This window comes from Trifolium pratense, linkage group LG7, assembly GCF_020283565.1.
Source record: "Trifolium pratense cultivar HEN17-A07 linkage group LG7, ARS_RC_1.1, whole genome shotgun sequence".
NCBI lineage: Eukaryota > Viridiplantae > Streptophyta > Magnoliopsida > Fabales > Fabaceae > Trifolium > Trifolium pratense.
Genome location: NC_060065.1, coordinates 22968607 through 22983640, shown reverse-complemented (window position 1 = coordinate 22983640; position 15034 = coordinate 22968607). Strand labels below are relative to the sequence as shown.

General features: G+C 30.8%; 1 protein-coding gene across 1 annotated transcript; it reads left to right on the top strand.

The window, feature by feature from the left end:
• The first annotated feature begins 8305 nt into the window (after positions 1 to 8305).
• On the top strand, positions 8306 to 13344 carry LOC123895576 (nucleoid-associated protein At4g30620, chloroplastic-like). The gene is made up of 7 exons (XM_045946015.1): positions 8306 to 8479; positions 8757 to 8923; positions 10577 to 10677; positions 11086 to 11125; positions 11447 to 11518; positions 12967 to 13023; positions 13116 to 13344. The coding sequence occupies exons 1-7, from the start codon at positions 8395 to 8397 to the stop codon at positions 13188 to 13190; spliced, it is 597 nt and encodes a 198-aa protein (XP_045801971.1). The 5' UTR covers positions 8306 to 8394; the 3' UTR covers positions 13191 to 13344.
• Positions 13345 to 15034: the final 1690 nt, after the last annotated feature.

Here is a 15034-nt window from a genome sequence, read left to right as displayed (position 1 = left end):
GTCAACAAAAAAAAAGCAAACGCACATATGCATACAACGACCCGTCCTTTTCATTGTGTCGCGTTGCAGAAGTTCTCTACTCCTTTTGGCAAACAATTTTGAAATCAAATTTGTTCAAAAGAAAAACAGAGAAGCAAGAAGAAGACCTTCCTTGAGCTGTCCCTTTCGGTATTGCAGATTTACAGACTAGAATCCAAAAACCTCAATTAGGTTGGAATCAATTTCAAATTCTCCCTCTCTTCAATATCATAACTCACTTTCTTTCTCATAGATTTCAATTCTTCTCTCATCAGCTCTCTCTCATCCTCTCCGATATCTTCACCACCACCAACACCTTCGCCGCCGTCACTTTCATCCCCCTCCAGTGGCTTCTTCAAATGGAAAGGTTTCAACTTGCTTCTTAATCCCTTCCTTATTTCATGATTTGATTTCATATTCTAATTTTGATTTTTTTTTCTTGCAATGTTTTATTGTTTGTTAAGGTTCACAAATTAGGGTTTGACTGGGTAAGTTTTCTGAACTTTGAATTTTCAATTTTTTTAGGTTTGATTTCAGTTTTTGTGAATATTATAATCTGATTTTAGTAGTATTTAGTTGCTTCTTCATTTCAGTTTTTTTTTATGTCCAATTAAAGACTGCTACTCATGAATTTGAGGAAAAAGGTATATCATTCATCAATATTAGTTTTTTTTTAATGATGGAAGTTATCGTGGTAGGGATGAAGGGGAAATTAGAAAAGAATTTATTATTATTTTTTTAATTTTTAGTTTATTTAATAATAAAAATGACATGTGCAAATTTAAAAAAATAAAAAATAAATAAATGCCACATATGCATGCCACCTCATAAAAAATAAAGATTCTATGCCAAGTTGTCAAACAGGGGGGTAAAAAGAGAGAATCTTCATATTGCAGGGGGGTAATCCCAAGTTTTTTTTTTGCAGGGGGTAATGCAAAATTGGCTTATTTTGCAGGGGGGTAAAACCCTATTTACCCTTTCTTTTTTGTAGTGTAGTGTAGGACTACAAGTATATTATCTTTTAATGGATATAGATATAACTTATAAGTTTATAAACATAAAAATATCAAGAAAATGAGGTAAGTGAAGCATAGTTTTGTCTTAATTTTTAATTTTTTTCTTTATGAAATTAATGGATTAGTTATATATCCAGTTATATCTAAAAGTTATCATATTTCTATTTTGGAAAAATTTCTTTGGTATAGTGTAAACACTGACTTTGAAAAGGAACAAAGAGTAGTAGGCAATAGGCAGTATCCTTGATTTGAAATGAAGAAAACAAAACGAAAGATCATTGATAGTTAAAAATTTTGTCACTATTGTTCAATTCTTACAACACGCTACCTTTTGGCACTCCCCGTGAAATGTCAATATTATAGAGGGATTGAATTTTAAGTTATCCCATTCTATGGAAACAATTTTATATAGAATAAATTGTAGGTTTTAAAAGTAAAAATTTGTTGACACAAAACACGGGGAGTGTCCCATATGGATGTTGAATTAAAGGAATTTCAAGTTATCTCAATCTATGGAAACAATTTTGTATAGAAGAAATTGTAGGTTTTAAAAGTGAAAGTTTATTAAGACAAAACACGGGGAGTGTCCCATATGAATGTTGAAGGGAATGAATTTCAAGTTATCTCAATCAATGGAAACGATTTTGTATAGAAGAAATTGTAGGTTTTAAAAGTGACAGTTTATTGACACAAAACACGGGGAGTGTCCCATATGGATGCTGAAGGGAAAAAATTTCAAGTTATCCCAATCTATGGAAACAATTTTATATAGAAGAAATTGTAAGTTTTAAAAGTGAAAATTTATTGACACAAAACACGGGGAGTGTCCCATATGGATGCTGAAGGGAAGAAATTTCAAATTATCCCAATCTATGGAAACAATTTTGTATAGAAGAAATTGTAGGTTTTAAAAGTGAAAATTTATTGACACGAAACACGGGGAGTATCCGATATGGATGCTGAAGGGAAGAAATTTCAAGTTATCCCAATCTATGAAAACAATTTTGTATAGAAGAAATTGTAGGTTTTAAAAGTAAAAGTTTATTGACACAAAACACGGGGAGTGTCCCATACGGATGCTGAAGAAATGAATTTCAAGTTATCTCAATCTATGGAAACAATTTTGTATAGAATAAATTATAGGTTTTAAAAGTAAATGTTTATTGACACAAAACACGGGGAGTGTCCCATTTGGATGCTGAAGGGAATGAATTTCAAGTTATCTCAATCTATGAAAATAATTTGGTATAGAAAAAATTGTAGGTTTTAAAAGTGACAGTTTATTGACACAAAACACGTGGAGTGTCCAATATGGATGGTAAAGGGAATGAATTTCAAGTTATCTCAATCTATGGAAACAACTTTGTATAGAAGAAATTGTAGGTTTTAAAAGTGGAAGTTGTTTGTTGGTTTATGTTCTAAGTATAACAACAATTATATTATTATGTCTTTTTTATATGGTGTTATGAATAATATAGATGTGGATGTCCATTAGTCTAGGCCCATATTATTGGCCCATGTAATCTCCTATGTATATGACTATCTCACAATGTAAAAGACACATCTTGAATAGAACAATACAATAGTCTATTCTCTCTTCTCTTTCTCTCCTTCATCTATTCTTCTATATTCTTAGTTATGTTTAGATTAGTTTCATAACACGTTATCAGCACGATAGTCTCTCCTCTTTCAAGAAAGGTATAACAACCATGGGAAGTGATAATTTTATTTTTTGTATGATTTTTTATTCTATTTTTTATCGGATCATTTTATTCCTTCTCGTTTTTTTATATTGATTCACAGCCTACGATCCAGAAGTATCGTGGTAAAATTTTTTAAATATGAATCCTGAAGATTCATAGTTTGACAAAATTTTAAAATATGAATTCTACGATCCAGAAGTATCGTAGTGAAATTTTTGAATTATGAATCCTGAAGATTCATAGTATGATGAAATTTTAAAATATGAATCCTGAAGATTCATAAGCATACGCTTCTAAAAATACCGTAAAATATCTTTTAAAATATGAATCCTGAAGATTCATAAGCATACGCTTCTAAAAGTACCGTAAAATATCTTTTAAAATATGAATCCTGAAGATTCATAGATATAAGTAAAATGAACATCAATCCCTGAAGGATTGGATAAATAACTGATTTGATCTGTTATATAGTTCTTGAACAATTTAAAAACCAATTATACTCCACGAATTCTTGAAGAATTCATTATGGATACATCTATGAAGGATTGTACAATTAGATATATTATAATATAACGAAGAATATGGATTATTCTTATGAGGATTGCATAAAGGATTATTCTTACATTATAACGATATTATATAGTTCCTGAAGAACTTAAAAGAAAAATCAAATTATTTCTTAAGAATTCCAGAAGAATTCAATATACATATGCATCCCTAAAGGATAGTTTTACCAGTTTTTATAAAATTTTGGCAATTTACAATTTTCAATGGATTTATTTATTTATTTCTATATTGTACAAAACATAAAAAATGTATATCATATGCCAATTTTGTTATCAATAAGTTATATGCCAATTTATTTTTATTTTTTCAATAAGTTACTAATTAATCTTATTCATAACATAGGTTACATTATAATTATTATTAAGTTACTATTTAATTTGCATTATAAAATTTCAGTACGTTACATTACATTAGTATTAATAAAAAATAATTGAAATTAATTTTTTTTATTTGACTATGTTTATTATGCTTATCTAAGTATTTGCTTAATTTTATTATTTGATGATAGTATATATCAATGATAAATGAATGAAAAATCAATCCCAGAAGTGAATGAAGTCCAACCCATTGATGTTACTCCATTCCCGGAAGTGAATGTAGCAACACACGATTACCATGGACAAAATTGTGGCCATCGTTGAGGTAATAGTCATGGCCGTGTTAATTTTAAAAGCTCGGCTTCTCGCTAGAATTGAAAAAAAAAAGAAACAAAAGTAGACAAATTAGCAAAACTAATGAAAATATATGTGATATTAGCTAGTTCCCGAAGAACTAATTAAAGAAGAAAAAGGGAAAACCTTAATATTGAAGCATCTTTGAATGATTGCAAAGAATAAAATTTTCTTGAAGAAATTATGAAGATTATTATGATCATCATATGAAGATCACTTGTGATATAGTTTTTGAAAAGCTAAAGCTTTAATATTAGCGCATCTTTGATGGATTGCTCAAAGAATATGGATTTTCTTAACCAATATTATGAAAGATTGTAAAATTGTGTTTTTCTCTAGCCATTCTGAATAGAGATTTGTTGTTGAGTTCCTGAAGAACTATTTTTTTTTACATGATTAAAGTCCATATGATCTATTTGATCTTAGTATAAATTGGACCAAAATTAAAAGAACAATTATGTATGTCTCTTGAATATGCTCCTGAAGTAGCAAACTTATGAAAATAATTTCAAAAATATTTGATTAATCATATTTTAGATTGGTACAATTTCAATAATTATCAATTGAAATGTGAAAGTTTTTACATGATAATTCGACTTTATTTCTCGATGTACAACTTAGTAAGATCTCTATCTATCTATTTTATATTTTACTATGAGGTAGACGATTATTATTCCCTATGAAATATATGCCTAAGAAAAAAGTTACATTTAGCTTTTTATACATTAAACTTTGAATTTATTTTATGGTGATTATGTTTTCTTAAGCTTTGAATACAATTATTTTCTTAATTACTTATAATTATAATTCGGTTACAGTTTGTAAATATAAACTGATTTTAATTATTCGGTTACTTATTTAAATCAATTTATTGATTTTAATTTTAAAAATATTTTAATTGTTACTATCTTCTAATTTATTTATTTTATTTTGGTTACAATCTTCTAATTTCTAATTCTGCTGAAATCCACATAAACATTATTCTGTTATACTTTATTTTTACTCTTTTAATTCTCAAACAAATAAATTATTACTATTTTTTATTATGTTCTACCGAAAAGAATTTTTTTTGCTGAAACATATTTTTGTTAGCATGAAAGTATATATCTATATTACTGTTCATAAAAAAAAATGGAAGGAATTAAATCCTATTTTTATAGTACAAAAATTATTGAAACTCCAAAAGAGCAAATACATTGTTATATCGAGAAACAAAGTTACACTTTGCTAATGTATTGTATATTTTAAAGTCTTAAAGAAATTTAGTATATATGCTTGGAGGATATTCACATAAATAAATATCATATTGAAACAAGTAATGGAGGAGATCTTGTATCTCTATATTACGAGACACATTATCAATTTTTGTCTCTAGTTTGGGGCATACTTATAATATTAGTGCAACTCAAGCACATATATGTTTAAGTAAACCAGAAGTTTACAATTTAAATCATATTAAGTTTGTAATTGGCAAGATCGGATGAGTCATCCCGAATCTATTATGATGTGAAATATAAAATAATTTTATATGAATTGAAGGGCCTGGAGTTTCTTCAATCTAATAATTTTATGTGTTACTAGTTCCCGAAGGAAGTTGATAAATTAAGTAAATGAGCATATTTTATTTTTTAGAATATATATAAGGTGATATTTGTAAATCAATACACCGATCACGTGAACCAATTCGATTCCTAAAATTTTAATTGATGCATCAACTAAATGGTCACATGTATGTTTGTTATAAACTCACAACCAGAAGTTTGTGAGATTATTTTTAAGAGCTCATTTTATATATATTATTCTAGAAAGTATTTGATAAGTATCATATGTTAATTGAAATTTATACTGAACATTTTGTAGAATATGTTCATACAAACAAAAATAATGGACTTGAAGATCCATTCTTTAGAGGTCTAAAGTTAATTACACGACCGATACTTATGAGATCGTAACTTCTAAGTTATAGTTGGGAACACTCAAACATGTATGTTGAGATATTAAATAGCATCATGCCAACAAATTATTATATACATAAGCTCTCCCCTAATTTATTTGAATTTTGGTTTATAAACCTAATTTCCCATATATAAACATTTTTGGATGTGTTGGGTACGTCTCAATTGCTCCAATATAATGCATTTAAATGGGTCGTAAATGAATATTGGGAAAATATATTTGATATAACTCTTCATCCCTTATAAATTATATCGAGCCAATAAGGAACTTGTTTATAGCCTAGAAGGCTAATTTTCAAGTGATGAATTAGTTTTCCCAATATTAGGGGGAGGGAATAAGCAGCTAAAAAATATGAACCAGAAGTTCAAATGAATCACTTGAAATAAATTATTATTATTATCTCATCTTGATCCTCATATAAAATAGCTTGAACCAAATGTTCAAAAGATAACTCATTTGCAAAGTTTATGAAATCAATCAATAGCTGCTAATGCTCCGATAAAAATGAGTGTCCCTGTCAGACAATCTAATATTGCAAATGATTCTTAACCACGCTTGAAGCATGGTAAGCAAATCGGTTTCAAGGATAAATTCCTCAAATAAGATAAGGAGCTAAAAAAGAAAGATGACCCAAGTGAGGATATGAAAATCTCAAAAGAGCATTTGACATAATTGATTTTTCAGTTCCAGAAGAACTTATTAGGTACCAAAAAATTTATGAAAATAAAGAGATCTCAATAAATTATGTCATGAATCGAATACGATGAAACCGAGATGAAGTCAACGTTGACAATATTTTTGCACATAATAAAGCGCTATATATGTGATAAATGACAATGAGGATCATAAATCAAAGTCTATTAAGGATTATAGACGAAATGATTGACTAAATAAGATAGACGCAATTGATACAAAATTAAACTAGCTTTGCAAAGCGAAATGCTTTTGGACCAGTAGTCCATTTCATCTGCAGATAGAGATAAATCGATATGAATAAGTTTTCAAGAGAAAAATAATAAAAACAAAATGTTTAGAGTTTGAATTGTTATTCAAGTATATTGATAAATGTCAATCATTGATTTTCAAGAAGCATATTCACCTGAAGTGAATTCAAAAATTAATTAAGTTGAGTAGCATCTGAAATACTCAATTCATGTGAAATATGTGTTTTAACGTATTTGACTGGCTCACTTGATAATGATGATCCCTGAAGGATTTAGTTATATTTGACAATGAATTATTTATATCTGAGACTTATATTAATGATAAAATATCATCTAGACTCCCGAAGAGCTTATGAGATATTCTCATTTAAATTTATAATTTAAATAAGATTATATAGCAAAAGTGTTAAAACAGTTTGACATTGACAAATCTAATTTGTTGTATACTAAAAATGGTTGCAATGTCATTTGATGTGTCATGCCTCAAGAAAATGATGAACAATTTGAATTGGTCCTGAAGTACCATATCTTAATTCAATTAAGCTCACTAATATATTTGCTATAATTTCGTAGTATTTTATTTTTGCCTATTCATCCAACCCAAATATTGAAGTAAAGCAAAACATACAATTATTTATACTTTAAAGAAACAACAATATCATTCAATCATGTGAAGATTTTAAGCACTACATCAAGCAAGTTGAGAAGATGTTTTTGTTGAGGATTGTAATTCAACACATACAAGAAATTCGTTGTTTTATTACAAAATGATGGTTCCTGCAACAACTCAACATGAAGATAATATCAGACGCAATGTTAATTTAGAGAAGAGTATAATAAAGAAGATATGACAGATTTTTCTACAGAGTCAACTTTTAGTAAAACTTTGGAGCAGCTAGTACAGAAGATTATTTGATTTTTCATCTCATGTATAATAATTGTCTTTATGAGGGGGAGATATAAATATGTTCTGCACTCTTTTTCCCTTCACCGTGGTTTTGTCCCACTGGGTTTTCCTGGTAAGGTTTTTAATGAGGCAGTTCACACACAAAGGATGTTGTACTCTTTTTCCTTCACTATGATTTTTCCCACTGAGTTTTTAATAGTAAGGTTTTAATGAGGCATATCATCGATGGACATCCAAGGGGGAGTGTTATGAATAATATAGATGTGGATGTCCATTAGTCTAGGCCCATATTATTGGCCCATGTAATCTCCTATATATATGACTATCTCACAATGTAAAAGACACACCTTGAATAGAACAATACAATAGTCTATTCTCTCTTCTCTTTCTCTCCTTCATCTATTCTTCTATATTCTTAGTTATGTTTAGATTAGTTTCATAACAGTTGTGTTATATTAACAACCAATTATCTATCCTGTCAAAAAAAATGTAAAAAAAACAACAATTGTCTAAGTGATATATTTAATCGTCCTCGCCCGACGGGTTCCTAACTAGTTCAGAAACAAACAAGCCTGTTCTGTTACTTCAGCTCAGTTCGGTTTTGCTGCTTCAATGGCGTCAATGCTCTCTCTCTCAAACGCAATCGGATTCTCTCACACCAAAACCAACCACAATACTCTTTTATCAACTTCTCTCTGTAACTCTCTCTCTCTCTCTCTCTCTCTCTCTCTCTCTCTCTCTCTCTGTGTGTGTGTGTTCAATTTTGAAATTATATTTTCAACTTCATCATAACACAGAAATCACATGATTTACAAGTATGTTGAATCTTATAATTTATCAGTGGATTTGAATATGATGATGATGATGATAAATTGCAATAGGTTATATAAGCAAACTAATTCCATGTTTTCTTTTGATTAAAAAGTTTTAATTTTTATTTGGAATTTACTTATCAGTGGTTATGTATTATTTAGGTAATCTAAATTCCAGTTCAAATATAGTTGACATGAAGACACTATCGCGGCGCAGTTGTAAAAAAGTTGGACATTACCAAAGATATTTTCGATTATATGGTTTATTTGGAGGGAGAAAAGATAATAATAATAATAATAATGATAAAAGTGATGATGCACCTTCTAAGGTTAGCTAGCTAACTTTGTTTTCCAGTACTTCAATCCATTTTTATGTTATGTTATGTTATGTTATGTATATACTCATCGATAGGATTACAATTTACAAGTATTCTTATGTATCTAGATTACTTATGTCATTTACATATAAGGTAAATATCAATCAAAATAATTGTGGTGCCAAACTTCAAAGGTTTGGTGCAGTGGTAAAAAGACAGGTCTTGAATCTGAGAGGTCCCAGATTTGAGCCCTGTGCTAGTGCCCATGGAGGGAAGTAAATGTAAATACCTTTGTAAGTGCTCTTTGAGCCCTAAAAACCTATTTTGTATACTCTATTTTGCATACTCTAATAGTATGAATCTCCCAAGAACCTGACATCTAAACTTCCAGTACTCCTTCCACTTGATGCCTGTTTTTCTATTCAGGGTTTTAATTTTATAATTGCTAAGTGCAACATTCGCAATCTAAAGTCTAAACAAGTCCTTGAAAATTGCAAAGTAGTATATCATGTTCCACCTTTTTGCTTCTTGAAATACAAATTAGTCATGTAAATTGGATTAGATAGATAGCCTATGCCTACACAGAAATCACTGTTAACCAGCCCCTAGTCTCGACTCTGGAGTCAATGACTGTAAGCAAGAGTCCATTCTGAATTGGAAGAAGCAAGACTACTAACTATATATGATGAAACTGATAGCCTTTGGCTATGTGCAAATCATTGTTAATGAAACCCTAGGAGGAAACAACGGAGCTTAGATCGAAAATTTGCAAAGGTTTATACTTTTTCCATTAGGAAAGGATTTTAGTGAGACTCAAAGGTTTATTAGTAATTTGCACTTGAGTGAACCATTATTTGGATTCCTCCGGCCTACTTTCTATTGAAGATTTCATATTTATCAATTTCACCTACATATGCAGAATTTATTAACATGACCCACTTTCATCAAGGCCAGTCCGGACTAGGAGAAATTTAGTTGAAAATAGAGACAAGTGGAGTCAGTGCATGTACATGGGAGGAACTTGGAGTAGGAACCAACTCACTTGACGTAGCGCAAGAGTACAGAATGTGACTGATAAGTGGTGTCAAATTGATTGACGAATTGCTTATTAGTGATGCCAAATTGGCGCAACCGAGGACCAAACATTAGAGGTCTTAAATAAGTATCTAGCACCTTTGGAGCTGTAGGAGGAGACACAATAGAGTTAAAATCTATGTAGTCAATAGTGATGTCATTGAGGAATCGCAGAGTGTCAGAGAGGTCTGTTGTAGTGCTAAAAAATTTAAAATGCTACCTGGGTAACCTAAATAAATTTCCCACCAACCAAATGCTTCAAATTACTCAGGTTGCCATGTTAATGCAAAAATTTAGCCTCTTTATTATTTCTATAAAACTTAGTCCAAGGATCTAGGGTATGCCTCAACAATCATCAAATGGTGATAATTAAAATGAATCCCATGTGTTTTAATGTTGTGTCAAAACACCAACTCATTTGACTATTTATAGCTTTCAAATTCAATGAATATTTTACTCTTTGTCAATGGTTAGGATTTATTCATCTCATTCTCACAATATATATACTAATGCATTTGTATATTGTTGGTTGGTTTTTGTGTTTTGCTGACATGGTGACTTAGTGTGATATTCATAATTGGATCGTTTTAGGCAGGAATTCTTGGAAACATGCAAAACCTGTTTGAGACTGTGAAGAAGGCACAGATGGTTGTCCAAGTTGAAGCAGTGAGGGTTCAGAAAGAACTTGCAGCGTATGATTGTCTTATTAAACAATTCCAGTTTATCCATTTGTTTTCCTGAGTATACATTGTTAGCATTTGACTTGTTAAGAAAGTATATTCGAGAATAAATTAAGTGAATAGGGAGGAAGTTGACACGGCTATAGCTAACTAACAAACAGAAGTGACCGAAATTTCATGTTATACATAGAAATGATTAGGAATTTGGGGAGTTGTTGAAGAAGTGAATTCTGTTTTGGAGAGTTGAGGTACTCTTGAATTAGCCCGAGAGCACGGTACATTATTCATTGATCATGTCACCTTTAACGGATGCTTTTAAGATAAATGCTTGTCTTCATTGTTTCTGCAAGTTCTATTTCCTTTCTAATACAACTATATCGTACAAGTTGAATGAGATATTGTTCTGGTTCTGTAATGCAGGGCTGAGTTTGATGGTTATTGTGAGGGTGAGTTAGTAAAGGTATGAGTTTTGTGATGTATGTGATTATGCCCTTTTTGTGTTTATCCCAGCAGAATTGGTTAGCCTTTGGTTTTTCTTTAGTTTTACTTTTAAAATTTAAAGGGGGAACTTTATTTGTATAATCATATGAATATTTTGTATACTAGTTGGGGTTTTTAACAGAATCATGTCGCTGTTTAGTTGCACTTAATGTTAAAATGTTCTTCTACTCCTTGGGTTTTCTATATCTATTTATCATCATGATATGGTGAATTTTTTTTATCAATATTAGTCTATTGGTAAGTGTGGTTTTGTTAACTGCTAATGAAGTATGATTCTTAGGTAACTCTGTCTGGAAACCAGCAACCCTTACGAACAGAAATTACTGAGGCAGCTATGGAATTGGGATCAGAAGTAAGTAAACAATTAAACTTAACCTGTGATCCTGATTATATATACTTTATCCTGTCAGATTATATATCTATAGTACAAACTATTAGATTGAAAGGGGTTCTATGTTTAAATAATAATAAACACATTCTTGATTTTTATTTTCCTTCTATGGTAAGATGAGAATGGAATAAAGACCATGTCAAGTTCCTTGTATTTATTTTTCTTCCTTGCATTCAATAATAATGTTTTGGTTAGGAACTATCTACCAATGGTAAACAAATAGAGTTAAAATGTGCAGGCTGAGAAACCAAGATTTTGAATTTTTATAGGAGGGATCAATTAGAAAGCATAAGTACGATTTCCACTTTGTCATTTACCCATTGGTTATGGCCACTCACCTGTTGGGGGTAAGCGACAACCTTTAAGAGAAACAAGGTCTACTGCCCTGGGTATGGTGTGATTTTGTTGGATTTCTCCATCCATGTACTTTCACTGGCCCTTTGAATTAATTGTTAACTTGCTCCTATGTCAATAAGATTTGGGAATGAACATTGAATTTCATAGAAATCTGGAAGTCAATGAATATTATTTACCATACACTGGGAGTTCAGCCGCCTTACACATGCAACATGCATTTCAAAATATAGATTGAAAATACTATAGACTTCAGTGAGAAACGGAAGCCTGGGACTTACGCCTCAAAATGACCCCCTGCCATGAAGAATTGTGAAAGCGTTAAAAATCATCTGATTTAAATGGTCTGTCATTAGACACAATTATGGTAGGATAGTTTGACATTTGATTTGATCTGTAATGTGATTTGTGACACCTGAGACTGACGAGGGTGGGGAGTGATTACCGGTGCATAAGACTTGTATAGATAATGAGCGGCTCCTGACAGCTTCCAGTCAAAAAGAGGGCACATGAATGAACAAAATTCACATTGGAAATGAGAGGGATCCTAAGACCGTGCAGGTATGAGACTGCATGGTTGAAGGAAGACTTATAAGAATTGATTTGCACTACCTATCAACAAGATGCATCCTGTTTTCAGTCGCCCATTCTATAAGAACTCCACAGTTAAGCGTTTTTTATTTGGAGCATTCTTTGAATGAGTGACCTTCTGGGAAGTTCTCATAAAGTGTGTGAGAGAGTGAGGACAAAGCACACTGAAAAGACTCCTGTTGGTTTGTGGGGTCAGTCGACAATACTCAAAAGTCGTCTGTGATGTTACATGATTCACATACTGCCTGCCCGTAGTCTATTCTGATATGGTTGTCTAACTTTTTCTGCAAAGATCTTTTCCTTTCCTCCACTGCCTTATTTCTATTCCACCATGTGCCCTATCAAAATTATAAATTTTGTTTCATGTATTGATAGCTTATAAGTTGCATAAACTATAAACAAAGTATGGTCTGGAATGCTCAGCCAGGATAAACTATTTATTTATTGTCAAATATGTGTTTCAGAAACTTTCACTTTTAATCACCGAAGCTTACAAGGAAGCACACGAGAAGAGTGTCCTGGTAAACATCTCTATTTCAATAGGAAAGGATAAAATTTCATTTGATTATATGGTTATTGAATTGAACAAACACGATACTTCTTTTGTTATTAGGGCATGAAGGAAAGGATGAATGATCTTGCACAGAGCTTAGGAATGCCACCTGGGCTTGGTGAAGGATTGAAGTGATGATATTTTTAACAGAGATCATGACATGACACGGGCCTCATTTTTGCATGCAAAATATGCGAGATGGATAGGCTTATATATTTAATTTATTTTTCATCTTGATATTTAAGCTTTGAGTTATTTGAAAAATGGTGAAGGATCTTCTTTTCCAAAATTGTGGCTCTGTAGATAATCTGAGTTTAAATTTAGTAACTCCTAGAGCCGGGTATACGGACCGAGGTCCGCGGGACGACCCATTTAACCCGCAGCCCGCACGGACTTAAGACCAATTTCTTTTGGCCCATTTACATTTTTGCCCGTGTGGGTTGGACCGTTAAAACCGCGGGTTATGCGGGTTAAATCCGCGGGTTCGCGGGTTAGCCCGTGGCCCGCGTTCTTTTTTTTATATAATTAATTACAAAATTTATCAGATATAAATAACTTGGTCCATGTCCAAATTCAACTTTTTTAACCACAAAAAAAAAGACTTAGTCTAAACCCTAATTATAAAAAGTAGACAACAACACAAAACACCAGGATTCAGACATGTTCTTCTACTTATAATCTTTTGTTCTTTTTCACTATCTTTTACTTTGTCTACATTTGCTAGTATTTAAAAGATACATGTCCAAATTGGTAGTTATTTTTCTTGGGGGTATTTTCCGCTATTATGTTTTGAATAATTTGGTTACCTTGATGTGATTTAGTTAAGTTGAATCTGTTAATCTTTTTATGCTTTTTTGGGTACATGTAGAAAGTTTTTCTCACTAAAATGGACGGTACAAAAATAACGATAAGAATAAGTTGAATTTGATTTTAATTGCATTACTTACAAAGAGAAGATAGATAAACTCAATGATATCACAAACTTTATTTATTTTTATTTGTTAGTTACAATTTATATGTTATAACATAAAATTATTAATAATATACATTTTTAAGCTTTCATTATATCAATATTTTACTAATTTAGTTTATTTTTTGGAAAAAGTGATTTTTTTTTTTTTTGGTAATAGTCTGCGGGTTAACCGTTTAACTCACGGGCTTATGCGGACCGGACTTGGGCTTAATATTATAACCGTTTAACCATTTTTATTTTTTCCTGGTAATAGTCTGCTGGTTAACCGTTCGCCCTGTTTAATATGCGGGTTTATGCGGGGCGGGTTAAACGGGGCGGGCTAGCCCGCATACCTAGCTCTCCTACCCCTGGAACATGCTTAGGGTGGCTTTATATTATAAAGAAATGAAAATTAGATTAAAGAATAGCAAGGGACCATTGTTGGTTAAAGATGGAGATTTCGGGACAGTTTAAGCGTAAAACTTTTAAAACCTATAACACTAATATTAGAGGATTGAAGCAATGTCTGTAAACTTTTGAAAAATTGTATTTTATTTGGTTTTTCATATTCAAATACATCTTCTTAACGTTATGGACTTGTTTGTTATAGATTTTTTTAAAATAGATTCTTGTAGTGTTATATAATTTTGTGTATAAAATATTTATAAAGAAACTTTTTTTTTTGGTACATTCAAAGAAATTTTTTATAAAAGCTTCAAATGGAAATTTGGTTTGAATAGTTATTCTTAAAATGTGATTTTAGGTATTTGATCATTTTATTGAAATGTTTTTTGGATATCAAAATTTCGAAAAATCATTTAATTTGAAGCTATTTCAAATAGATTTTCATAAAAATCATTTTTGAAATACAACTTTTTGAAAAAATTATGATTTTGACTATGTTTTGATCTTCAATAATGTGTGTTTATGTTATATGATGTCAAAATTAGCGTTTCAATTTAGAAAAATCGAATATAAAAAAACTTGTAATATTTTGAAAATCGATTTTAGAAAATCTATTTTCTAA